The 25,441-nt window shown below is 38.5% G+C and overlaps 1 protein-coding gene across 1 annotated transcript in view; it reads left to right on the top strand.

The window, feature by feature from the left end:
* The first annotated feature begins 1,645 nt into the window (after positions 1 to 1,645).
* The window catches only part of LOC107093547 (heparan-sulfate 6-O-sulfotransferase 3-like), a 95,197-nt gene continuing 71,401 nt past the window's right edge, over positions 1,646 to 25,441 (top strand). Inside the window, exon 1 of the mRNA XM_015388677.1 lies at positions 1,646 to 2,568. Coding sequence (XP_015244163.1) covers positions 2,024 to 2,568 — 545 coding nt within the window. The 5' untranslated portion in view covers positions 1,646 to 2,023. The remainder of the gene's footprint in view (positions 2,569 to 25,441) is intronic.

Genomic DNA, 25,441 nt, shown 5'->3' with positions numbered 1-25,441 from the left:
TACTCCAGAGTGTTGTTCAGCATGGGGGTGAGTAGAAAATGAAGGCTAATCATGTTTTGGGTCTACTATTCCTTTAAGGCATTTAGATATGAACCACTGAAATTAGTATGTTTTACCAACAGTAAGACGTTTTTTGTAAATATTTTTAAACAACTGTACTCCTTAATTACATTTTTCATTGAAATGTTTGACCATATATGATCTAATTTGGTTATATCTCTTTGTGGCTTATTTTGTCATTGATATTTTTCTTTTTTTTTCCATATTTTATGTTGTCATTACACTGCTACAAGTAAAGAGCAATGAAATGAACTGTCTGCATTTAACCCATCCCCTTGGGGAGCAGTGGGCTGCCATTGTGGGGCGCCCGGGGAGCAATGTGGGGTGGTTATATGATCTGTGGTTTCTATTTTATTCTAATTGCTTTGTTAGGAATATTAAAACTGGCAAAAAAGATAGGACGAGAGAGATTTATGTAGGGTAGGTTCCACCACTATGTCTCGATACTGTTATGGTTTGTTACACTGTGGTGGGTGATAGATTTCTATAGGCATCTTTCTAAACAGAGAAGCAGGTCAGATGAAGGGAAAATTACTCAGCCTAATTAAAGGGCAGTCCTGGAAGAAAGCATGTTAGAGGAGGCAGAAGATGTGCCCTCTTCATCCTCTGACATGGGAGCTGGCTCGGAGCTGTGTGTTTCCTGGATGGGGCCGCCTTTTACAGTTGCCTTTTGTATCTCTGCTTCTGTCTCCTTGAACCCCAGTCAGCCTCTGCAGATGGCCGCTCACACTGTGCCAGAGGTCTTTTCCTGTTAAAATGGAGTTTTTCCTCTCCACTGTCGCTACAAGCATGCTTAGAGTAAGGGATTGCATTTGAGTGAATGAGTTGAAGCAATCAACTTTTTTTTCTTAGATAGAAAACTTTGAATCAATCTGACTGGATGATCTGGTGAACTGTAAAATGCCTTGAGATGAGGTGTGTTGTGAATTGGCGCTATATAAATAAACTGAATTGAATTAAAGATGGTGTGTAGAGTTACCCTCTATCAGAACATTGATCCAGAACATACTGCCAGAGTTACAATAGTTTTTTTTTTCAAAGACAATGTGGGTTTTGCCAGATTAGAAACCATGGAACTACACTAAAATTTCATTTTACAAGTCATGTGAAGTAATAGACATTGTGATAGCCCACATCAAAAAAAAAGCCAAGAGGATTTAAAGCACTAAAAGATGGTTTATCAAAATTACCCTGAGGGCTGAATACAAATGAAAGAAACATTTTGATTTGTAGATTTTTCAGACTTTGCCATCTAATTTTACTGCTACTACTGATTATAGATCTCTTCATAGATATCTTCTTGTTCTAATCTTCAAAGGTGAGATAGATGCGCTTCAAAAAAGTTGGGCATCAAAGAATTTGGGTATCTAAATGAGGGTTTCCAATCTTTATTTTGGCAACTATTGTGCTTCTGGGTTTGCTCTCTGTAAAACAAGATTAAGTGATGGATAGGATATGGTATGGGAAGCTCTCCCCCAGTCTATCTATGATGAGGGCAGGATGCAGCAGCAGCAGCAGCAGCAGCAGCATCCTCCTTCTCTCAGAGAGCAGTGCTTTTAGCTCAGCCAGGCAGAGACTCAGTCCCTCCATTCAGGCAGGATGCTGCTGTCCGAGCAGAATTGTAAAGGTGAAAGAGAGCAAAACTAAAAACTCTCTCTAATAGCTTTTATTCTTCTTTATTTTTCACTTTCATTTGAGTGATCGAAGCGGATGCAGCTTCAGATCGGCTTCAGAAGTTGGACAGTCAGAGATTTGCGTGCCATGACTCTTGGATTTGGACATTCTCCAGGCAGCGCGCAGCAGACGGCGTGGATCGTTTTAAAAAGCATCACGCGTGTCCGGAGGGCGATAAATCAACATGTGGCTGTTTAAATAAAATAAAGGAGGGCATGGATGAATAGTGATCTCCATCCGAACAGCTGATATTTACAGTTATGGAATGAAAACACTATCCTAAGATATAATGGATGAGAGATCCAGCAAGCTCATCTTGGTTCCCATCTTGGCTGTCCTTTTTGTTATGATAGGTTATCAGTACATATGTCCTGCGGGCAGCAATTCATGCCACTTTAAGTCCGGGGAGAGATTCAGAGGGGTGAGCCTGCTTTCCTCCCCTTATCAGGACACGGACGACTTCTACAGAGATCCCGATCTGGACGATGACGGTCCGCCACGTCTGCCGTACAAATTCAACTTCACCGAGAGAGACCTGGACAGGCGCGTGGAGTTCAACATCAAAGGAGACGACGTGATCGTGTTCCTGCACATCCAGAAGACCGGAGGGACCACTTTCGGTAGGCACCTGGTGAGGAATATCCGATTGGAACAGCCGTGCGACTGCAAGCCCGGCCAGAAGAAGTGCACCTGTCACCGGCCGGGCAAAGAGGAGTCCTGGCTCTTCTCCCGGTTCTCCACAGGCTGGAGCTGCGGGCTGCACGCAGACTGGACCGAGCTCACCAACTGCGTCCCGGTGGTGATGGATAAGAAGGAGGCCCAGAGGAATAAAAGGTAAAGAATAAAAAAACCTCCAAACAACTGCTGCAGGTTTATGCAGATATATAGTGAAGTGATCTGAGGTAAACATGTAAATGATTTGGAGTTTTTCTAGTTTTACGCATAATTCAGTTGCGACAACCTATATTCACCCTCTTACTTGCATGGCATTGTTGGGCCAATTGCCTTTGAATTCATGTTTTCCCCATCATTTCATTGTCAATTCGCCCAAATTTACAATTCCCTTTCTAATCACTGATAACTTCCAAGTAGCCTACAGCAGTTTGCTTCATTCACATCATTAACTCTTGACATTCATTTTTAAAACAGTATAAGGGCAGAACAATCCATATTTCAAGTTAACTTATACCCCCCTAAAACAAAACAAACAAAAACAAAACAACAAAATAAACAAATCAAGTGTGAATTTTTCATACAATGATATTGAAAGTCGGGCTTCTCTTTTCTTTTTTTTAAGCTCCTTTTGCTTTTCCGTAATTATCCTTCTACTTACTTTGAGCATTTGTTTTCAATTAGCCTATATCTTTCTGTTATTTAGAGATAAGAAAATAATAATTTTCCTGTTTAATAGAATTGCGCCTAGACAGTTTGTAGGACCACCTTTCAAATTATGATTAAAAAAATTATTAAAAAAGATTAGATCAAATCGTCAAATGAAAACCTGCTCAACATATAATAAAAGCTCAATACAGAATCTTGCATACAGGGTGACCAAGTGTTGATACACCCAACACTTTTTTTGTGAGATATTTATGTGTTATAAAATCAAATCTTAATGTACCTTCTAGTGTAATAGGTCATCTTAAACAGTATATAACTTGTTACTTAAAACATACCAATAAATGATCATACCCCGAAACGTGAAGATCAGAAGGAAAGACCATTGACCAATTGCATTTCCATATAAACACCTATAGCAACTCTGGGGGACCTGCAGAAAATATGTTGACAGAGTACATAGCTTAAAGGAAGCCTTTATTTTACTTTTGTAAGTATGCCACCAGCTTTGCAGCTTAATGGAGAGAAAAAAACACATAGAGAAATGTGCTTTATACACATGAGATGGAAATGAGACTTTCTAGAAATGCAAAGAGATTTTGGGTGGGGAAAATACTGCACACCATTCCAGGGTGGAACATGGTAGTGGCAGCATCATGCAGTGTTGTTGCTTTTTTAGCAGCATGACTAGAGAAACTGGTTGTAGCCACAACTTGAAGAGGCAGGGCTGACAGAGGCGAGGCTGCCGTACAAAGGCGCCACCACTCCCTCTGACCACCATCAGTAGGTCATGCAGGTGAAGTTTCTTGTCCAAAGACTCAATGACACTGAAAGCCGGAGCCGGGCTTGAACCAACGGATGTGTGATTTTGATATCTATATGTGCAAATCTAGTTAAAACGACAGATTGTGAAAATAAGAGCTTCAGGGGACAGAATGCAGAGAAAAAACAAAGGTATATTTTCAGTTCCTTTTCAGAATTATTCCCGGCTTTGTGCTGATCTACAGTATAAAGTCCCAAGAAAACAGATGGACGTCCCTGGTTTTAACATCAATACATTTCTTAAAGACAAAAGGATATGTGTACTTTTGCAAAAATGTATTAATATGTTTAACTTACCTTGACCTATCCTTTGACCTGTGTGGTTTGAACAGAGGGAACGCTGGACAAGCCCATCCTTCTGCTGCCCCTCATCCAATCAAAACAGAGAAAATGAATAAAGCCCCTCTATCCTCAACAGTAAGGATAGAGCACCGACTCAAAAATTGACAAAGTATAGATAAAAATATGTGAATTTAAGTTTATTAAGTTGTTTCAAATGAATATAAGTATATACAAATTAATTTGTTTGTCGGTTATAGGCCTTAAATTGTGACACTTTAGCTGATAACTCTCTTCAGAGAATGACCAATGTACAACCATGCCGTTATCTCAGGAAAAAAAAAATCACAAAACAAATTAGATAAAGGTTATTTGAACTTCAAGTATTTTATTTTTTGTTTTAACCAGAGCGGAAAGACACTTGCAATTACTGATGTAAAAGAGATGCTATAATTCACATAGCATTGAATGCACAAGTGACAGGTTATACATGCAATGTGTCCATGAGTCTATTTTTCAGCATTGTAAGCATATCTGAGCTCACTGAGTTTCAACACAGCATTAGGTTTCAGACTCTTCATTTAACAAGGACATTAAAAAGTCAGTTTGCCGGAACGGACACATCAGAAAAAAAGAGCGCTGACCGAATCGTCTCGTCACATAAGCTGGATTTTGGAACTGCAGAGAACATCCTTCCTCTTTCAAAAAAAAAAATAAAATAAAAAAATACAATCATCCAGCAAAGCACGCAAGCACATGATTTATTTCTGCTGTGCCAAGTGTTTTCTGTACTCAGGGAAGTGCTCGCTGGATGTGACAGCTCTTCATTTCACAGCTGCAGCATCTGTTCTGCACTTACAATCCTCCCGCCGCTTGTTCTTCTGTGGCCTCCTGCAGCATCTATTCTGAGGCTTCTTTCTCAGACGAGACACATTACTGCTGAATTCCATTTCTAGTAAGCCGTTGTTTGAAGTGGATTTATTAATGATATAAGTATTAGTATTATGCATTGTCACTTTATCTTCCAGTAATAGCCTAATTAATAAAAAAAAAAGTAAAGTTCTTGCTTCTTATTTTTTGGTAGAAATGTGATGATCTCTCTTCTAAAATCTTTGAGATTTTACTAAGGGTATACAAACAGAATGTCAATGTCAAATTCAGACACCCAGCCCTTGTTTTGTGGGTGGCCACTTCTTAGATTGACTTTCCTCACACATACAAGTTGCCGGCTCCTCTGGTGGCAGTAGGAGGAGGTGAAGGAAAGCTGTGATGGCATCCCCCGCGTGGCCTTGTGTGGCCTTTTCAGCCGAACAGGGCGCGGCGCACGGTGAGTCAGCTGTGCGGCCCAGGAAAGGTCAGGTATGTCAGGCTGGATCAGTGCGCGTGTCCTGCGGCATGTCGTCTCTGGAGTGTGCTGTCAGTCAGGGGAGAAGTGGAGCAGGCAGGCCGGCCCTCTTCGGGGGCATTGTGGAGAAACAAACCTTTAAGTGCTGTCCTCTTAAGTTGCTTTGTGAGGGAGCACTTCCTTATCTACTTTCATTGGGGTTGGGCTCACCAAGTAGGGTAGTTTTTTTTCTTTCTCAGTCAGATTCAAAGGCCTACAGAGTCTGATGAGTGCTGGAAGAATTATTTCTGATTGCTACACGTTCATTATCCAACTTTCCAGTCTGGAATTACTCATGTAGATATATTCAGTGTGACACTAGGACGCAGAGCAAGGAGCAGTTTTGCAAAATTTATTTCATACAATTGCAAAGAAAGATCTGAGTAAATTATGTCTTCTCGGTAGTCTACATAGTAAAAGGCTGCACTTAAAAATCAAAGAAATATTTTATGTGGCTTCCTTTGAAACTCAAAACAGGATTATTTTGTTTCCCGCCGTTGCAATTTACAATCCATTTTCATTCCTACACAGTCAAACATCTGTCAATGACACACTTAAAGCAGCAATAACGCAGTCAGAAACTATAACAATAAATCACACAGCCTGAAGTCTTTATATTTAGGAATACAGAATACACCTCCAATAAATCAGTGTCACTTACTGTTGGACCCTGGGTCTCCAAATCCTTTAATAAATGGATAGTGTCATTTTGTATTTTTATGCTCGCAGAGCTTTATGATAAAAAGGAAAGAAAAATCATGTACATATATAAGCTGCACTGTAGAGCAGTGGGTAGCACTGTTGCCTGCAGGAAGGGTTTGGGTTTAAATCCTGGACCGTGGTCTTTCTATACGGAGGTTGCATGTTCTCCCCGTGCATGCGGGGGTTCTCTCTGGGTACTCCAGCTTTCATAGTTCAAAAACATGACTTTTGGGTTAATTTGCTCTAAATTGTCCCTAGGTAAGAGTGTGTGTGCATGGTTTTGCGTCTATGTGTATCTTTGTGTTGCCCTGTGACAGACTGGCGACCTGTCCAGATTGTACCCCGCCTCTCCCCCATAGACTGCCGGAGATAGGTACCGGCCCCACAGCGACCCTGACTTGGACTAAGCAGTAGAATATGGATGGATGTACATATACTTCATGCATTATTGTAAAAAGCTTTGCATATAAGGTTAACATGCATAATTTAGTTGCCCAAACTTGCAATATCTGCAGTCTATGTGTTGGGTTATGGGTTTGACTCAGCAGACTAGGTTTTCAGTAAGGATTCCAAAGATTAGATTCAAAAGAATAATCCATGATGCAGATTACTAGAAGATAAATATATGTTGGTCTAAATTAATGTTTTATACTTTTTGTTCAATCATGCAATATATTAATCAGATTGATTAAAACAAAATGATTATTATTGTCTTTTAAAAGAAAAATAAGCATTCTCAGTAAATGAAATTGCTGCATACTTTAGGTGAACCAATTCATTATCTGATGAGGACTAAATGAATATTTAACCCAGTTATATAATCATTTGTAAACAATATAATTGTACCATCTTATCATTTCTTATTTCATCCTGTGGGGGATTTCCTATAACATCTAATCAGGTAAAGATATCATTTGAAATGACTCTTTCATAAATCATCGCCCTGGGTTACAATTTTTGACTCAATGTTAGATTTAAATTGAATTTTTGTTGTTTTGATTCAGTGTAAGAAAGGGACATATTTTCTCACCCTGCTAATGTGCTTATCTCTTACATTTGGCAAGCAACCAGGAAACTTAATGTTGCTACTTCTAACTAACAGTGAAACTAACACCAAAGTTTAAGCAGCAATTACTGTAGGTGGAGATTGTGATTTTTTTTTTTTTAGCTCCAATTAACATTCTTACTCTGATGTATAGCTCCACAACAACCCCAGAAGCGCGACTGATATGAACAGGCATGTCTCACTTTTCTCCACATAATTAGTGCTTTACTTGTGAATGTTAAACTATACGGCATACAGTAAGTGTCAAAGTGTTTTTATTTTTAGAAACAATCTTTCACGCTACTCAAACCCTAGTAGCCCATCTGTAGATCGTTTCCCAAAATGGTGGCTGGCCTTAAAAAGACAGAAAATATTGCTACACATGTGTCGGATGAAAGGATGATAAAATATCTGACTTCAGCTACAAACACTCCCTCCTTCATTTGGCTTAGGCATGTTTACTTGTATACCATGATTCAGTACATCGACAATTCAAAGTGTTTACATGAATAAAAAGATAGAGTAGAAGAAAAATAAAAGCAGTGTAAAAGCAAATAAAGATAAAAGCATGATTAAAGCAGTTAATAAAACAGTTGGATCATAAGTTAAAAGTAATGATACCTCAGTTAACAGTTTAACTTCAACAGTCAAAGACAGTTATAAACAAATTGGTTTTTAATTTTGACTCGAAAGAACTCAGACTTTCACCACTTTTATAGTCTTCTTGCAGTTTATTCCAGACGAGTGGAGCATAGGACCTAAATGCTGCTTCACTTTGTTTGGTTCTAGTTCTGGGTGGACAGAGTAGGTTGGAGCTAGAAGACCTGAGAGGTCTGGGAGGTTGATACACTGAAAACAAATTTGTCATATAGTGAGGTGCTGATCCATTCAGTGGTTTGTAGACTAACAGAAGGATTTTAAAATCTATTTTCTGAGCTACAGGGATCCAGTGTACAGCATGGATCCCAGTTCTGCTTCTGTAAAGCAGAAAAGGGCTTTCAATCCCACTGAAAACATGAATTAAAGGGAGGCAGATTTCCATATAGTCGCTTTCTGTTACTGTTCTGCAGTTAGTTTTTACACTGATGTAATCACTGTTTATAATTCTTAATTTCCTGTTCTGTTTTAGATTAGATTAGATTCTAATCTCACTTTGAATGCATGATTACAAATAACAGGCCTGCAGTAAAGGTTATGGCTTTAATGTGCTTTAATTCAAAAAACACAATTACGCTTTTGTTATGATGAATGATACAAAACAATATAATCCTTTTACCTTGGTGATCCTTTGCTTTTGACATATTTCTGTAAAGCATTGAGGTCAGTCTGGTTGGTTTGACTTAAAAAAAAAAAAGTGAAATAATTGCCTTGCTAAAATCAATCTAAGAAAGAATGTATTGTTGGGTCTCGCTTTAATCTGCAAAACTTTCCAACTGCTCAATACAGGGGGAAACAGAAGAGTCGGGGCTTTTTTTCTCCCTCCTCACATCTTAACAACAAAAAAGCTTACATTCTACCATCACAATAAAAGCTTAAATTCTGGTGGGAAACAGTAAAATGTGTCCACCACAACCTATCCTGCATTTACAGTTGTCTTTATTGATGATATCCGTTGTTATTTATGCTGCCGTGTCCAGTGTGTCAGTTAAACTGCTGTAAACATTTGGCCCTGCACCTAAAGGGTCGTCGGTTCAAATCCCAGCTCCAGCTTTCAATGTCATTGAGGCCTTGAATAAGAAACTTCAACGGCATTGCCTACTGTTGGAGAACAGATGTCCTGGTGTCGGCTCTCACTAAAGAAAACCTTTGGGGTAAGATAGAAAAAAGAAAAATACAAAGAAATGGTCAAACTTCCTCATATCCCTGTATAGTCAAACATTTTAAAATAATGGAGGGACCAAAGTAGTGACAACTGTTGTATATTTCCATTGATTTCAAAGACGGTATTTTTTATCTGTTTTTTTCCCCCAACATGAAGAAATAATGGAACACTTCTTTTTAGATTGTCGCTTAAAGTGACTGGCACTACACCAGTTTGATACAAAAAATATTAATTTTAGTGCAGCGCTATAGGTTAGTGAGAAAAGGGTTGCTGTGTCACATTTGAATCTTCTCTGAGCACCATCCTCTGAGCTACATGATTATGAAAGCTCAGATATAAAACTTTAATTTAACACGGCCAGACAAGAATGGATGAATACTGTTGTTGCACATCGGGGATTCACACATCTCCAGCTGTTTCTGGCTGTGTTCTGCCTAGGAAGGAGGTGAGAGTGCAGGACCTTAATGAGACACAGCGAAACAGCAGAGCAGCTGATGCCCTCCGGTCACAGATCAGCTTGAATGAGCGAAGCCGGGTGGATTTACAGTTCTGGGCACATCGTTCTGATGTAGGAGGCAGAGCGCTCATTATTATGACAAGGTGTTTTTAGTGTGTGAAGCTCAGAGTGCCCTTGTAGGCCTTTCAGGGCACGGAGATTGCTTTTCATGTGTCATTAATTCAAGTCGTCATCGCTGGCAGGCCCGAGCAGTAATCCAGTTGGTCTGATAATGAAGTGTTACCCCCACAGAGGGTGCAATAGCATATGCAAAACACTTGTTTAACATAATGAAAAATATGTTTTATGTTTGACTGAAGATTTGCTTCTAAGAAAATATCTCCCCTCAAAAATTAGCCACAACTTAATGTTAAGTATTTTAACTTATTGATCATTGTTTATTTAGTAATAGATCTCTGTGATGCTGGATGAGATTTCCTTCCTGGTTTACACACTCATTTAAAATTAAAAAATGCACAATCTTTGTCCTGATATCAGCATTTATGAAATATACTTTATAGGATTTTGTCAGTATCCATTTAGTTAAACTGTTTGGAAAGTGGTTCCCTGTCTTTTTCCTAAAAGCCACTCAAGATAATGAAAAATGTAACTCTTGGCAAAATTCCTTGCAAATTATTTCTCTTATTTTTGCTGCTGTCAAATACTGGCTGGTCAAGCAAAGTATCTGACTGTGCCCTTTTTAAAGTAAAGAGTGACATTTGACGCAGTGAGTGGGTGCATTTGTACTCATTTAAAGATGGTAAACTTACCGTAGTAAAATGTTTTTATCTTAATGAGCCTACTAGAAAAGCATATTTTTCTGCAAATCTTGCTTAAATTGATGCTAACATATCATCTTTAAGCGACTAGATTTCATGAAAAGCAGGAAAACTATAATTTATCAATATAAATCTAATTTGAAAAAATTAAAATGGAAAAAATTGTATTGATCAGAAAGATTTAGCCTCTGTAATGATCCAGTGTTTCGTGATAAACTATAAATTTTGGTAGTGGGCTGTTCAGATACTGCTTAGATCAGAAGAGAAGTTACATGTTTGCTTGTTTCTTTTTTTTTCCGTATAAATATGAATCTTCCTGTTTCCCTGGGGTATAAATCAGATGTGACACTGAGACTCATTCCAAGAAAATGTGCTAGGTACATAAATTCCATCTTATATACACCTTTATCTTTATAACTCATGAGAAAAAGAGCGGATTCTCCAATAAATACGCCCATACCGGCAGACAGAGAAATAGAAAAGCAATAAACAACTAGAACAGACTACCTAACAGCCCAAATGTAACTGCCCAACACACAGTACAGAGGATGGTGAGGGAGTCCTAAAAACATCTCATTGTGGCATTGTGCCCCTGCGTTCACTTTAAGGCTTCCTACACATCTATGGCAGTGATTTAAATAAATCTGGTGAGCACATTTGTTCAGATTTTGTGTGACTTGACAGACTGACACATGATACAGGAATGATATGACAGCATAGGTGACCGGCTGAATCGTTTCTCCTCTGATTTATACAACAACCAACACAAGGAATGTGCCAAGAATAACTGTCTCTGGTGTTGATTTTATTTTAAAGAAAGGTCATCTGTCCTCATCTGGGCTAAGCTGGTGACAGGTAAGTTATACTGCGGGGAGGTTGGTTTAAGTCGGCTGCCGTGTGCAACTCCTCCATTTGGATTCAGAGGTTGAATGAGCACCATGGCACATTTAAAGTGTAAGTGCAGGTATTGTAGAATCACCTTCACAGACTAATCCTCCGCTGCATGAGCGTGCCACCCAGCAGGATTAAGTTCTCCGTGTTTTTTGATGCTGTAACAGTTTGTGCTGGCTGGTGGTTCGGTGCAGCGACTAAAACTTTTAAAGTGTCGTACCTCTGAATGGCCCCACAAGCGAAGCAACAGTGACATTTGCATGTAAGAAATATTGCACCAAAATTCTCACAGCATGTGAAATCTGTTCAGCAAATCGAATATTTACCGCTGGGCTCCTCTCCATCTTTTCTGTCACGTGGCAGCAGTTAGACTTGAGAGAGGAATCTGAATAATCACACATAACAGATTGAAGTCCAGATTGCCAGTTAAAACCCCCCATTTATAAATAGGTTTGTTCCTCTTTAATATGAGAAGTTATAGAGGTTTGAGAGGCTATGCTTATTTTTTTTTTTTCATTCATTTACATTTTGATATCTACAATCCTGGAAAAATGGATTACATCTTTTACATTTTAATATGCTTTAGCCATAAAAATGTATACATACTCAAAATGTTTTGCAAATAAGAATGACATATTCGACAACTACATTTTTTTCATATATGTGGATGCAAGTTCTGTTTTCTGTTCAGACTGTTTTCTCCATTCTTCTTTGTAAAATAATACGTTCAGCCACACTGAGGGTTGTAATACTCAAACTGTACCCGACTCTCAATTGGGTTCAGGTTTGGTCTTTGACCTAGCCTTCTTAAACATTTAATTCAATTTTTTTATATTGTGCAAATTTGCAATGCATGTCATCTGAAGGCACTTTACAGAAGCGGTTTAATTAATTCATCCAGAGAGATTGGTTTAAGTTTTCTATCAAAGAAAACCCGGCTGGCTGCAGGATTTGCTCCTCGTGGATGAACATCTACAGATAGTAGATGTTTGCTTGCATTGTGTCGTTGCCTTTGCAGCAATCTTAGCAGAAAGAACATACAGTCAGGGGTTGAACAAACAAATACTAATTTAGAGAGCTGAAATAGAACACATTTCTTATCTTTAAAGAAAAGGTTTCCCTTATCATGATTTTTCCACCACCAACGCTAAAAAACCTCAGATGCTCTCAGATACCTTTGCTGAGACTGAAATTATTCATTACTCATCATTGTACGCTGTATGAACTGGTAGGCTGGCCGTCACTAAGTCTACCTAGATAACTTCATTTGTATATTTTTCTATACAAGGCCATGTTGGGTAAACTGCCGGCATATTTATGTAATCTCGTCAAGCTAAATTCCAGCCATTTTTATCTCCGTTCCACCAGGTGGCGCTCTTACCAGGTTCCAATGGTTTTTACTGAGCTGGGGAAGAAATCCTTCTCTTACTTTGCTCCATGGTCCTGGAATGATTTGCAAAACTTGCTCCATTTAAATGATCTAGTCCCATTGAATGAATTTAAGGCCATGTTAAAATGTCATGTAACTCAAAAATGTAACTGCCCTATGTTACCTGTCTTTACCTCTATGTGAGATTTTGTCTATGTTGTATTTCTGTTTGTATTTTAACTGGTGTGCCGTCTTGGCCAGGTCTCCCTCGAAAAAGAGATTTCAATCTCAAGGGACTTCCTGGTTAAATAAAGGTTAAATAAATAAATAAATAAATAAAAATTAAATTATACACCGATGGATGCTAATTACCAAGACAGTTAGTAGCACTGGATTTTTTTGAAAGATATCTTAATCTCTTATTTAAAAAACCAAAGATGGCATCATGCCTTTTGTTTCGGTCGATCACACAACATCTTGGATATGTTTAATTTAGTGGTCGCAATGTGACAAAATGTTAGAAAGTTTAGGGATAGTAAAAACAGATTCATCACTGAGTGTTACATTCTTTCCATTATGAAACTCAAACTTAAAATACCCCTGTTATAGGGATCAAATAATAGTTTACTTTTTCAAAAGAAAGGAATTTTCTCCTAGGAATCAATTTCTGTGTTCACCCACCTACAGTATTGCAGAATAAATCAAATCCTGTGCCACAATATAATAAGTATGCATTAAAAAACTGTCTCTTTAAGAGTTCAGTGCTTGAGACTGGGATAACATCTTGTGACATCACTGTGTGCCGGAGTGGAACAAATAGCATTATGTCTCAGCATGTTTTGCGATACAGCACATCAAGCTCATGGTAGGTATCTGATGTCCCTCGGCGTGAGTCATTCCCTCATAGCAGATGAATGGCTAAAAGACAGAGCTCTTAAATCCCACCCACAAATCCCTTAACTTCCCATCAGTCCCCCATCCAGTTCCAATGAGTGGACGCCGACACTCTTGAAATATCATTCCATGTAAGGCTCCGTCTCTCACGTTTGGAGATCGAGTTGTACCTTTTGTTTATTAGGATGGCTTCAATGAGAGGAAAATGTCTTGACACCGGTGGCATTTCCTACACTTGGTAGAACCAGGCATGCCTGTGAATCATAAGAAGTCACGGAGGGAGAAAAAGGAATTAAGTGTCTTAGAGTGCCTCTTCTGAATGATCAAAAAGTGTCTCAGTGTCATGAGGAGGTAGATTATTCCATTACGAGGTACTTCTAGTTTGGCTTTGTATTTGATCATAGTGCTGAAAGAATATGCAAACTGATATGCTTTCCATGTGCATGTATACCCAAACGATTGAAAAAGCCACCTTGAGAGATTTCAGAAGCAGTGTGCAATGCAGTTGCAATGCAAAAAAGGGTGCTAAGATGACTAATGGACCAAACCTAGATCATTTATCGACTTGCACAAAAATACTCAGGCATTGATTTGACTGCTTATACCACTGCCATAATCTCCCTCTCATTGATACCGTTTCACAGGTATTTGTAAAACTGCTGCAGCAGGGGTTATTTAACATATGTCATGTTAAATTTAATCATATTCAGCTCAGCATGTAGCCACTCACTGTTTTTCTTTGAAGTTTAGCTCACCTTGTCAGGTCTACAGCGTGAATGAATAAATTGGTGTGTGGGAGCAATATTTAGATTTTAAAAGTTCAAGATGAGAAATATAAGTTCACATAAAGGCTCTGCATTTTCTCAAGGCCGGTGTGCTCTCCAACAGAAAAAAAAAGTAAAAGACGAAAAAAGGAGGAATAGTTCTTTTGTCAAAACAGAAAAAAGAAGGAAAACAGAAAATGGTTAACAGAATGTAGCCTGCTTTGGGCAAACAAATTTTCAAGCCACAGCAGATTTTCCAAAATATGCTGTCATAATTTAATAATTTATTGATATTAAGGTTATTTGACGCTGGCTTTCTTGCCAACTTGGGAGTAGCCAATATGTGAGCCTCACAATTTAAAAGCCGTAAGGCACTTACACTATTAAGACAATCTAGAAGGGTCTTAATAGAGTTGAACTTTTAACAGTTATTGAAGTGCTAATGGAAAAGACTGAAAATGAAATTAAATGTATGAAATAAATAAATTGAAGTAAGAATTGTTAACAGGTTTTAATGCAAACCTTTACCATCTATATACAAATAGCATGTAAAAGTTGTTCTTCTGGTTTAAGTTATACTGCAAAGGATTTATTTGTGATAAAACCAAGCAAGTCTTACATTCTATAGCTGCATTTACACTAACCTTTGAAACCGATCCCTGCATAGTTCTGACTGAGCTTGGATCGGTTAACCGTGGCGACATCGGTTCCTTACCACCATTTAATCATCACACTAGCACGATTCCTTGCCTCCTAGTGATAATCTAGGAGGCAAGATTACTGCTCTCTAGGATTGTAGGAGGGAATGAAGCAAATCCAGCGGTCCCCGTGACATTTAGGAAGTTATGTTTGATTATAATTTCGATATTTCGTTGTTTGTGGAGAGTCAGGCAAAGAAGGCAGCCTTTGGTGAATTTACCTGACAGTCGGCTTTTATGAAGTAGATTCAACAAACGATAGTCTAATCAGGGCTTACAGACGCAGAAAATAATGACAGATGTGTAGGTTCATCACACTGCTAAGCAGAATCCTCACTTGAAATCATGTGGCACGGTAGGGAAGCTAGTATTTTTATGAATGTCTGAAATTTCATGATTACGGAGGCTGACTGTAAGGAGGTGACACGGTCTGCTCATGTGTTCTTTGTTATCGGACAACCGAGCCTAAACTGAACTGCGCCGAGCCCTAATGATGAACTAGTACCAGTTTAGCAAGGTTCGGTTATGTCTGGCACGGTCCGGTTCAGTTTGCGTGCCATTTACACTCAACAGTTCTCAGTTATCGTGCTCGGACCGATCTATGGTTACAAAAGCGTGGCGTAAATGGGGAAATTATCCACTGCAGTTCACCCACGACCTTTTAAGGGGTTGTGACCCCACTTAGAAGACCTTTGATTTACAACAATAGGCAGTGTCATATTTCTTTTAGGCCTCTTATGGAGGCCTCAGTCCTCTACACAGTCATCCTGGTTTTTAATCTGAACCTGGAGAGCCCTTTGCTGTATGTCATTACCTTCATTCCACCCAGTTTCATGTCAGTCCACTTTCAAAATAAAGGCCACTTGTGCTATAAAAATAGATTTTAATTTCTTTAAGAAATTCAGCATTCTGTTGGAATTATACATTTATTTTTTTACAGTTAGAAATTGTCATGTAATCTTTTTTCAAAATTTTGCATTTTTTTTTGTTCGTATTATGTTTTTTTATGCTCTTTAAAAAGGACATAACTTTACCAATTTTATAATAGTTGTTTTTTTTAGACAGCTACAGGAATATGACCTTTCATATATTCTACTGGTGTCGATCCCACTTGGTCAAATTAACAAACATCTTTTTAATTCATAGGGAAAAAAGATGATTCCTGCTGTTTTTCAAACAGTTTCAAGAAAAAAATCATGGACTTTTACCTTTAAATAGGTTTAATGTTTTTTAAACTCTTGCTTGTATTTACAAAGCTGCTAAGAATAGTGATTGTTGTCACTGATGTAATTATTAACTAGACTTGAAAAATATCTACAATTTTTTACATTCTACAGGAAAGACTGAAGATGTTGATAATGAAAACTCTGTTTGAAAAGCTCCTTTTGATGAGAAACAATTCAGATTTCAGGCTCCTGGAGCATCTATTTGACCACAGTTAAGAGAAATGACAGCACTACAAAGAAGATGGAAAACATTTTTGAAACAACTTAAATAAAGAAACTATATTTTTTAAACTTCAAAGTATTAATGGAAAAGGATTTTCTGCATTGTAGGCACTTTGAAATGAAGATAAAAAAATAAAAATTGAAACAGTTCTCACAGCAAATTCAACTAAGAGTGCTTCATCTGCTCGCATTTGCTGTCTTAAACTGAGTCCCAAAGCTACATCTTATCTCTTTCAGTGAGAAAAGGACAGAGAGAAGTTATGAGCAACTGGTTCAGCTCAAGACTGCATCCTCTATCCGTGCAGATGATTGATTCAGGTACGGTGAGGAGGCAGAGGAAGAATCGGGCTTCAGGCTGTGTCCGTTAATCACACAGAGTTAGCACACAGAGAACATTTATCACCAAATACCAAAAAGGATTCGGTTCTGAGGGAAAACTCAAACAAGCGTAATCGCTTACATGCAATCTATAAGGATGCACGAAAAAGCAGTATTGCTCAGTGTTTCCACATCCTCTGTTTGTACAAGGAAGTTCCTCCATAAAAAATGCTTTGTTTCTCTGATTCAGGATAAACATGTTTTGGTTTGATAAGTTACGTCACTGCAAAATACGCCTCAAGAAAGAGATCCTAGCAGTATTTTTCGACTTTGTTTTTGTGGTAATATTATTAATCAGTAGATCTCAGTAGGTTTTAGCCCTTTGAATTTTAACACACCAGTCCTGCTTGTATGTCTTTTTTTGCCATCGGCAAGGCTCTCCTTCTGCACCCAGAATATTTATTTGTTTATCTGATTTTATTTGCTCAAGGGCGACAGTTGGGATTGACGAACAATCCGAGTAACTCGAATATGACTTTGAAAGTGTCTGTATGATTTGATTGAATTTACTTTCTTCGTCCTTGAGACATAATGTATAGTGAACTGGCTCCAAATAAATGAACTCAATTGATTTGAATTGGATTAAAAGATAAATGCAGCTGGTTGCAGCCTTAGGCTGATCTTATATGTTGGTTATACAAATGGATTCTTACTTTATTTTTCAGAAAACTAAGAATTCATATTTTTTTTTTTTTTTTTCAAAAAAAGCTTTGCAAATTCGACATGAGACTTGAAGTGTAAAATAATTTAGCCAAGGTTAGACCACTCAATTGTAGTGTTCATGCTGCTCAATATAGTATGATCCTGATAAAAAAGAAATAAATAAAAACATTGAATATCTATTTTTTTCCTTTTGTTTGTATTTAATTTGCACTTCATGGTACATTCCCACTGCCTCATTCGGATGCTATTATTCACCTGACATATCGCCAGCAATTTGCATCATGGGGACAAGTTCCACCCCTGTTACTTTGCCACATTATTGAATCGGAGAAGATTCTATTTGCAGCTTGCCAGTTTTAACACAACATGATGGACCTGGATTTTACAGAGTAAATGTTTTATTTATAATGGAAAGCCAAACAAACTGCTGGTGGCCCCAGCTTCACCAGATCCCCCAGAGACAGAACCAGTATGGAGAGTATCACCATCTACTCCAGGAGCTGTGTCTGAATGACAGCTGCTTTTCATCATTTGACTGCTTTCCTCAACTGATGAAATGCCAAAATAACAATAATCAACAACAAAAAACAAACAAAAAAAACATCTTTTTTACTTAGAGCTACAAGCTGATGCCGGAGAAACACACATTTATTCAGGTGATTTTTCTCTCCCTCCTCCTCATTCTCTGTTCATGCAGTGCTTGCCTCATTCAGTTTCCTTCTTACTGTCTTTTTTATTTTCTATGACGAAATTGACGTAAACGTATGACCAAACTTAATATACAAACACTAAATCCTGAAGCTCGCTTTTTACAAATCGAGATAATAAATTATCAAAACCACTGACAGCTAGCTCTGAAAATATAAACCGAAGGATCGACCTAGCCGAACAAATATGAATAGATCCACATACACTACCACAGGATGGCTAAACTTTGAGGATGACAGAAATGTGCTGCTCCTCTGCTTCTGTTACCATGACAGCTACTGCTGTTAAGCAACATATAATACAATCAAACTTTGTTGTTATTGTACAAAACAAAGATGCATTTAACCCCTCTCCTTGGGGAGCAGTGGTCTGCCATTGTGCAGCACCTGCGGAGCAGTGTGTAGTTTAAGGTTCTTGCTCATATACCCAGAGTGGCAGTGAGTGGGAGTGGGGCTTGAATTGAGAACCTCTGGAACCCACTACATGGTTTTCTCCATCATAAAATCGCAAATTTGCTTACACTGTATGTTTTTTTTTTCTTTCATTTTTGTATTAATTTTTTTGTCATGCAAGAATTTTTTTAATCAGGCCAAGATTCAGCTTCTTCTTGCTTCCTGTCATGTATTATATAGATTGCATCAAAGCACTGGGCCATACAGTGGACCAACAGATATCTTGAGATGTGAACTTTCAAACCATGGCGTTTAATTGATCAGTTTAAATTAAAACAATTTTCAATTATTAAAATTTTCATACAGTGTATCCCTGCCTTAAATGAATGGGAATGTAGCAGGGATATCAGCATGAAGAGCTTTAAAGTGCTGCAGCTGTATTTTCCCCCCTCGTTTATGTCCACATTAACCATTGCTTTTCTTTACATTAGATTTGATTTTCTATTGGTTCATATTGAAAGTACAATATGAACACTGTTGACACTGTTTAAAATTGTATTAGATTATTTCTTATTTGTTATATCAAATGAATGGACATCATAACTCTGCTTTTGTTCAAGAGAAAGATCTTCATTTTTTTTAGATTAGATGAAAATTCTAAAATAACGATAATGCTTTGTGTTTTTATTCTATTTCTTTCTGTGACTGACTCATAGAGATGCAACTAAAGACAACCCTTCATGGCAGATCACAATGTATTCTGCTGTCTTGATATTGGAGCTGATGACTGGCAGTGTTACTTATTTCATTCACCTGCCTAGCTCCGCCGATTTTCTTGTTGCCGTTCATCTGATTCACCTACTCTTGCCTCTATTTAACCAGCTGTCTAACCAGCCATCGGTGCCAGATTATTCTTGAGCCAGTGGTGAGAGTGTGTCAGTGTTACCTTAGGGTTTTTTATCACCTGCTCTGCCTCTCAACCACTGAGCCTGCATGTTCCCGTCTGATCAGATTTTATCTGCCTGCTTCCAATCATCAGATTATTGACGAGCCAGTGGTGAGAGTGATTCAGCGTCACCTTAGTGTTTCTGATTACCTGATCCTGTTTGTTAACCACTGAGCATGCCTATTCCCATCTGATCCGTTTGTCTGACCTGTCTATGGACTCTGTCCTGTTTGCTGAACTTGGAGCTGTTTCCTGTCACCTACCTGGATTTCCCTCAGACTTTTGATCTCATGGTTCTGAATCCTGAGCGTGTCCTCGACACCGGCTTTGGTTCCGCCATCTGGATTAACCTGCTTTCCTTTGTCTGCTCCGATCTGGTCTCCTGCATGTTCTCAGTCCTCTGGTTTCTGCCGCGTCTGCGACACTCTGGGCAGTGCCCGCCGCATCTTACTGGCATCCCACCGGCTGGATCCTACCATTTTCTCTGGGTATTGACTGAACTTATAAACCAGGTTAGTGACTCAAGTTCATAATCTTCTTCCGCCTGATTTATTTAGTCACTAACCTGTGTTTCTTTTTTGCAGAGGTTCCTGCCTAGCTGCTGTTACTGCAGATCCGTTTTTAAATAAAAGCTTTTTGAGTAATTAAACTTCCCGTCTTGCCTTGAATACTGGGTCTCCTGTTCTTAGCCATGACGTTGTGAACCTATTTACCATCTATAAAAAAGAACTTCTCAATTCTAATGCCACTGGGATTAAAGTATGGTAGAAAACAAAGACACTATCATGTAATTAATCCATCACTTAGATGTTTGGTTGAAGCAATATTCCTAAAGTAGTTAAAATTCAGTAGAATTAAAGCTTAATGGGATGTCAGACCGAACTGTTAGATATGATTTGCATAACTAGTTTAAATTGTTTCTAATTGCAATTTGATTGTTTGTTGCCCAGCATTTCTCACTGGAAACTGTACTGTACATGCAATATGGTTTTGTTTTTCTGGCCTGACAAATTTGGGCAATAATAGGACCAAATCACGAAGGTGAGTGGTCTAACTTGGCCTTGGCCTTCAGAAGCCTTGCTGTTATTCATCCAACTGTCCGTTTGTTTAATATCCAATCCTCAGGCTTGTGAGTTGGGCTAGAATTTGTCATAGGTCTTCTTGTCAATTGAAATGTTGCACGTTCAAACACATATCTTACCTGCCTACATCAACACTATTTAATTTTTTGTTATTATAACTGGCCTTGAAATTTTCAATGCACAGGCTGCACTCCCACCTAAAAGCATCTAGCATTTGCTATGATAATGTATTTCTCAGTTGGGTGAAGTGTGATGTCAAAGACTATAAAATAATGAGTTTTTTGTAAAGCAGGATGTATCTTATTCAGAGTGGCAGCTAAAACTAAAGCATGTTAAAGACTAAATGCAATTATTGAAATTTCACCCTTACTGAAAGTATAGCTGTAAATGGATCTATTCATACCAAACCCTTTTACATGTTAGGTCTTGTTACTGCCGAACCTTTCTAATAAGTGTTTGGGTGTCTGGTTGGAGAAAATTGGACCTTTTCTAAAGCTGTTAATTTGTTTAATATAAGTAATTTTTAAAGCTAGTGTGGGAATCCCCTGTGTCAATATTTTGTAGAACTGCCTTTAGCCTAATTTAAAGCTGTCAGTCTTTTGGTGTATGCCCTAACACCTTTGCACATCTAGAGATGGAAGATATTTGTTGCTCTTTGGAGCTTAAGTTCAGTGTAAATTAATGTCTATAGAGCATCTGTGACCATCATTTGTGTCATTTTTAGTGTATTTGATTTAGGTCTGGGTCTTTGATTTAACAGTCTCTGACAGGCTTGCTATCTTACAGGTTTCCTTCATCTTTATTCCGACTCTCACCAGCTTCTGCCACCATCCTGTTTCAAGGTGGAAATAGTCAGATAAGGAGGATGTAGTGTCTTTTTTTGTGTGTTGTTTTTTTTTTTTTAATCAAAGCACATTTACATTAATTATGTTTGTGATATAATCGCAATTGAACAAAATGCAGCCTTCAAATAACAAAGCGACAAAATTTTGACAACATTCTATTTAACAGGCGTGACTTTCTCACTCCAGCCCTTTAGGTGGTGTTAATATGCTTAAATTGGGCTTGCTACCACACATAGATGATGAGAGAGAGTTGCAGCAAATGAGCAAATCCAAGCATGCCAGTAGAAGTAAGCACTTCTATTCGCTGTTACAAATAAGTTACAGTAAATTCCTGCAACTATAGACTCTGGAAAAGTAAGATCTCACTGTCAGGAAGACAATTAAATCCTAAGGTGAAGTGCAGAGGAAAATCTAATTTTCCGTATTTCTAAAATGTTTTTTACCCGCGACATTCAGTAGCGTGTGACATTGATAATGGGACCTATCATGGCCTGCTTTTCGTGAATGCTTTCTTTTTGAAAGTCAATTTTGTAGAGTTTATATCCTACAGTTGTCAAACTAATTCAGATGAGTTTTCTGCAGCTCCTCCAGAGTTATCATGTACTGCTTGGCTCCTTCTCTGATTGTGGCTCCTTCTGGCTAATTATTCAGTTTGATAGATGACTTTACATTAGTGGGTTACAAGTAGGGTGACCAGACCTCCTCTTTTTCCCGGACATATCCTACTTTTCATGCCTTAAAAAGTGTCCGGGGGGAATTTCAAAGTCGTCCAGGATTTCGGTCGACTACAGTGCAGCAGAACAGAGCCGTCAGCTCGGGCTTGTCCAGGAGCTCTGGCGGACGGTGAGAGGGAGCCACCAGGAGACGGGGCGAACAAACCCGACCCGGTGATGGTAGCCCCAGCCCCATGCTTCCCATGTCCTCCTTTTCAGAAACCAAAATCTGGTCACTATAGTTAACAGTTCTGTCAGACTCATACAGTTTTAAGATGCCGTTTTGCAGTGCCGTGTGAAGCTTGTTAAAATGTTTTCTAATGTAACTCTGCCTTAAGCACAATTGATTCTAACATCTATTGCTTAACCTACACTATGCTGTTTAGTCAGTTTAAACTAAAGTGAATAGTAATAAGGGGGGTGGTTCTAAAAGCAGTTGATGACATTGGGTTTTATACAGGACTAAAATGGGCTGACTAAAAAATTAACAACATACATTTAAGAGTTTTACTTTTCAAATAATTAAAAACTTCATTTTCTTCCATGTCACAATTAGTCACTTCTTTCTGTAAGTCTAGAACATGAGATCCCAATAAGATCCATACTTAGAGACAGCTCAAGATCCATTGTGGTTAGTGGTTGACTTGGGACAAAATGTGAAAGTGGTTTGATTTATTCTTCAAGGCAATGCCTTAGTCCACTTAGACAGTCTTGTATATTACAACCAAATAGCTGGCGGAATAAAGTTACACAAGATTAATGTTTGGTATGTACATCGTTACACAAGTCATGGTTCAGTTTCAGTTTCTCTTCAGTACAGCAGCCAATGGAAAAAAATACGCAAATATTCAGCGAGTTCAAGTTCAAGAAATTTTTATATCACATGTAATATCTTCTGTTTTTTTGCCCTATTGATTAAAGGACAAAAAAATCATAAATAAAGAATTTTGTATTTATAAAATCCGTCTTTGTTTACACTTTTTGATGAAAAATAGAAGAAAAAGGTGATTTTATATCTAAAGTAATAGCATGCGGGTTTTAAAAGCAGTATTTACAGAAACGACTCTTATCACTTCACTCTTCCTCATCACAAAACCTAAACTTCACAGAAATTTACTGTTTTTGCTCCGATTACCTGAAAAACAGAGGCATAAAAGCAGCAAAAATGCTCTTTTATGAGAGCAAATGAGATAGATGAAAATTAACAGCTGTGGGTGGATTTTCTTTCATTTTTCATTTAGTGTTTGCAGGTATAGGTGATTTATCTAACAGTTTATTAATTTGTAACAATAAGCAGTTTAGCATTAAGCAGCTGCTTAAGCCCCTTTTTTCTGTGTTGTCATTTTTGTAAATTGAAACTATGACAAAACAGATATAACGAAAAAGGAAAAATAACAACAGACAAAGGAAGGTAGAGGCTGCAGCCTACCTTGATGTGTTAACAGGTGGCACCGTGGGTTAAACCTCATTGGGTCGGGTTTGGATTTGAATGTACGATATCTACTGATGACAGGTCGATCTCAGTAGCCATCCTAATGGCTTCCGGCGGGTGTGGGTTTGTTAAACTGGACCCGTGCAAGGCTCTGACGGTGCTTCCTCTTTATGAACAAGCTAAGGTGCGTCAAATGGAAGTGAAGATTTACCGGCCCATTATTGAATTTTGTCTGGTGTCTTGCAAAGAATTAATGAAACAATAAACTGCAAAATTAATAACAGTTCTGTGCAGGGAATTGCTGCACCAAAGTAGAGTACCCTTCAGTTCGACGCAAACACACATACTGTTACAGCCCAACAAATAGCTGCTTTGGGGCTTTAGGTTGAAAGTAGAAAATATAGTTGATTGTTTTCTCAGTGGGCCATCATCCTCTTCTTTCAACCGACTGCTTTCTGGTTTGTGTAGTGCTATGTTAATATTAATGGAAAATCTGACAAGTTGAATCAAGTTATATCCAAAGGGAGCCTTTCCACAGAGATGCCGTTGTTTACCTTAAAATGAAAAACATCTCAATATAAGATCTCAATATAATATCTAAGTCAACTTGTAATTGTTTAAATAGCAAAGACACAGACCGTAGCTCTCTGAAGACCTTTATGGCAATGCTTGGTAATTCTGGGCAAACAGATGCCTGTTTTTATAAACCTTTATAAGCAGCTGTGTTGTCCGTGTTAAGAAGACAAATAATGTCTATGCAAGGGCGGACATGCTGCTTTTAATTACCTCTCTACATTTGCGATCACAGCAGTTTTCTTGTCCGCTGAGTTGCCTGCCTAAAGTGGATCAAAGTCAAAAGTGTCCCAGCAGCGTGCATTCCAGATGAGCCTTGGCTTGTTTTAATAACTATAATGTGAAAGCTACAGGGAAATATGTGGGCCTGCATGCATTTTCTCCTCTTTTTTTCTGTTAATGTCAGTGAACATTTCGAGCCTCTGACTCGTTGAAGAAGTTGCACTTTGAATTTCCTGTTGAATTGACGAGATTGACAGGTCATCCAGAAATGTTTCATTCACAGCAGCAAATGGAAATGAAACAACCTAAAGGGGCGTCCTGCTGCGGCGACATCGCCTACTGATGTGCAGCGGAGGAGGGAGAGTGACATTTTACAGCGTGAGGATGAGGAGCCTCTGACCAGCTCGCACCAGATGCCTTGTAAACACAGAAACAGGCCTGCTGATCTTTAAAAAAAAGAGTGAGGGGAGCCTGAGGGGGGATCAAGCCACATGGCTGAGGGAGTTATTTCATCAAGGTTCCACCTTGCTGCAGTCAAGGGAGACAAACAGTAAAATCAATACTCCCACTCAGGACAGTTCACTACAAGGGCCTCCCTCAGCACAGCTGTCTGTCAGAATCAGTACCTCAAGCTGGATAGGAACTGCTGACAAGCTGGGTGTCAGGGCGCACTGATCATACTGTCGGAGTGCAACTAAAGTCCTGTTCAGTACCACAGGCACGAACGCAAACACAGACACAAACTGTGGCTTATCTGCCTTTTTTTTCTCCTCACTCCTCAGAGACATTTTCGGATTACATCTGTGCGAGAACAAAATTGTGTGTGTAATCAACATCCATTTCACAGCATCAGCAAAGCAGAGCCAAGCGATTGTTAGGGTCCATTTTTACACTTCCCCAAACTTCAATTTTTTAAAGTTCTCTGTTTCAGACAGTTTTTAAAAGGGGATGGATGGATGGATGGATGGATGGATGGATGGATGGATGGATGGATGGATGGATGGATGGATGGATGGATGGAT

The sequence above is a fragment of the Cyprinodon variegatus genome, unplaced genomic scaffold (genome assembly GCF_000732505.1).
Source record: "Cyprinodon variegatus isolate N-32 unplaced genomic scaffold, C_variegatus-1.0 Scaffold432, whole genome shotgun sequence".
NCBI classification, from domain to species: domain Eukaryota; kingdom Metazoa; phylum Chordata; class Actinopteri; order Cyprinodontiformes; family Cyprinodontidae; genus Cyprinodon; species Cyprinodon variegatus.
The sequence above is the reverse complement of the archived record's forward strand: the minus strand, read 5'-3'. Positions and strand labels throughout refer to the sequence as shown.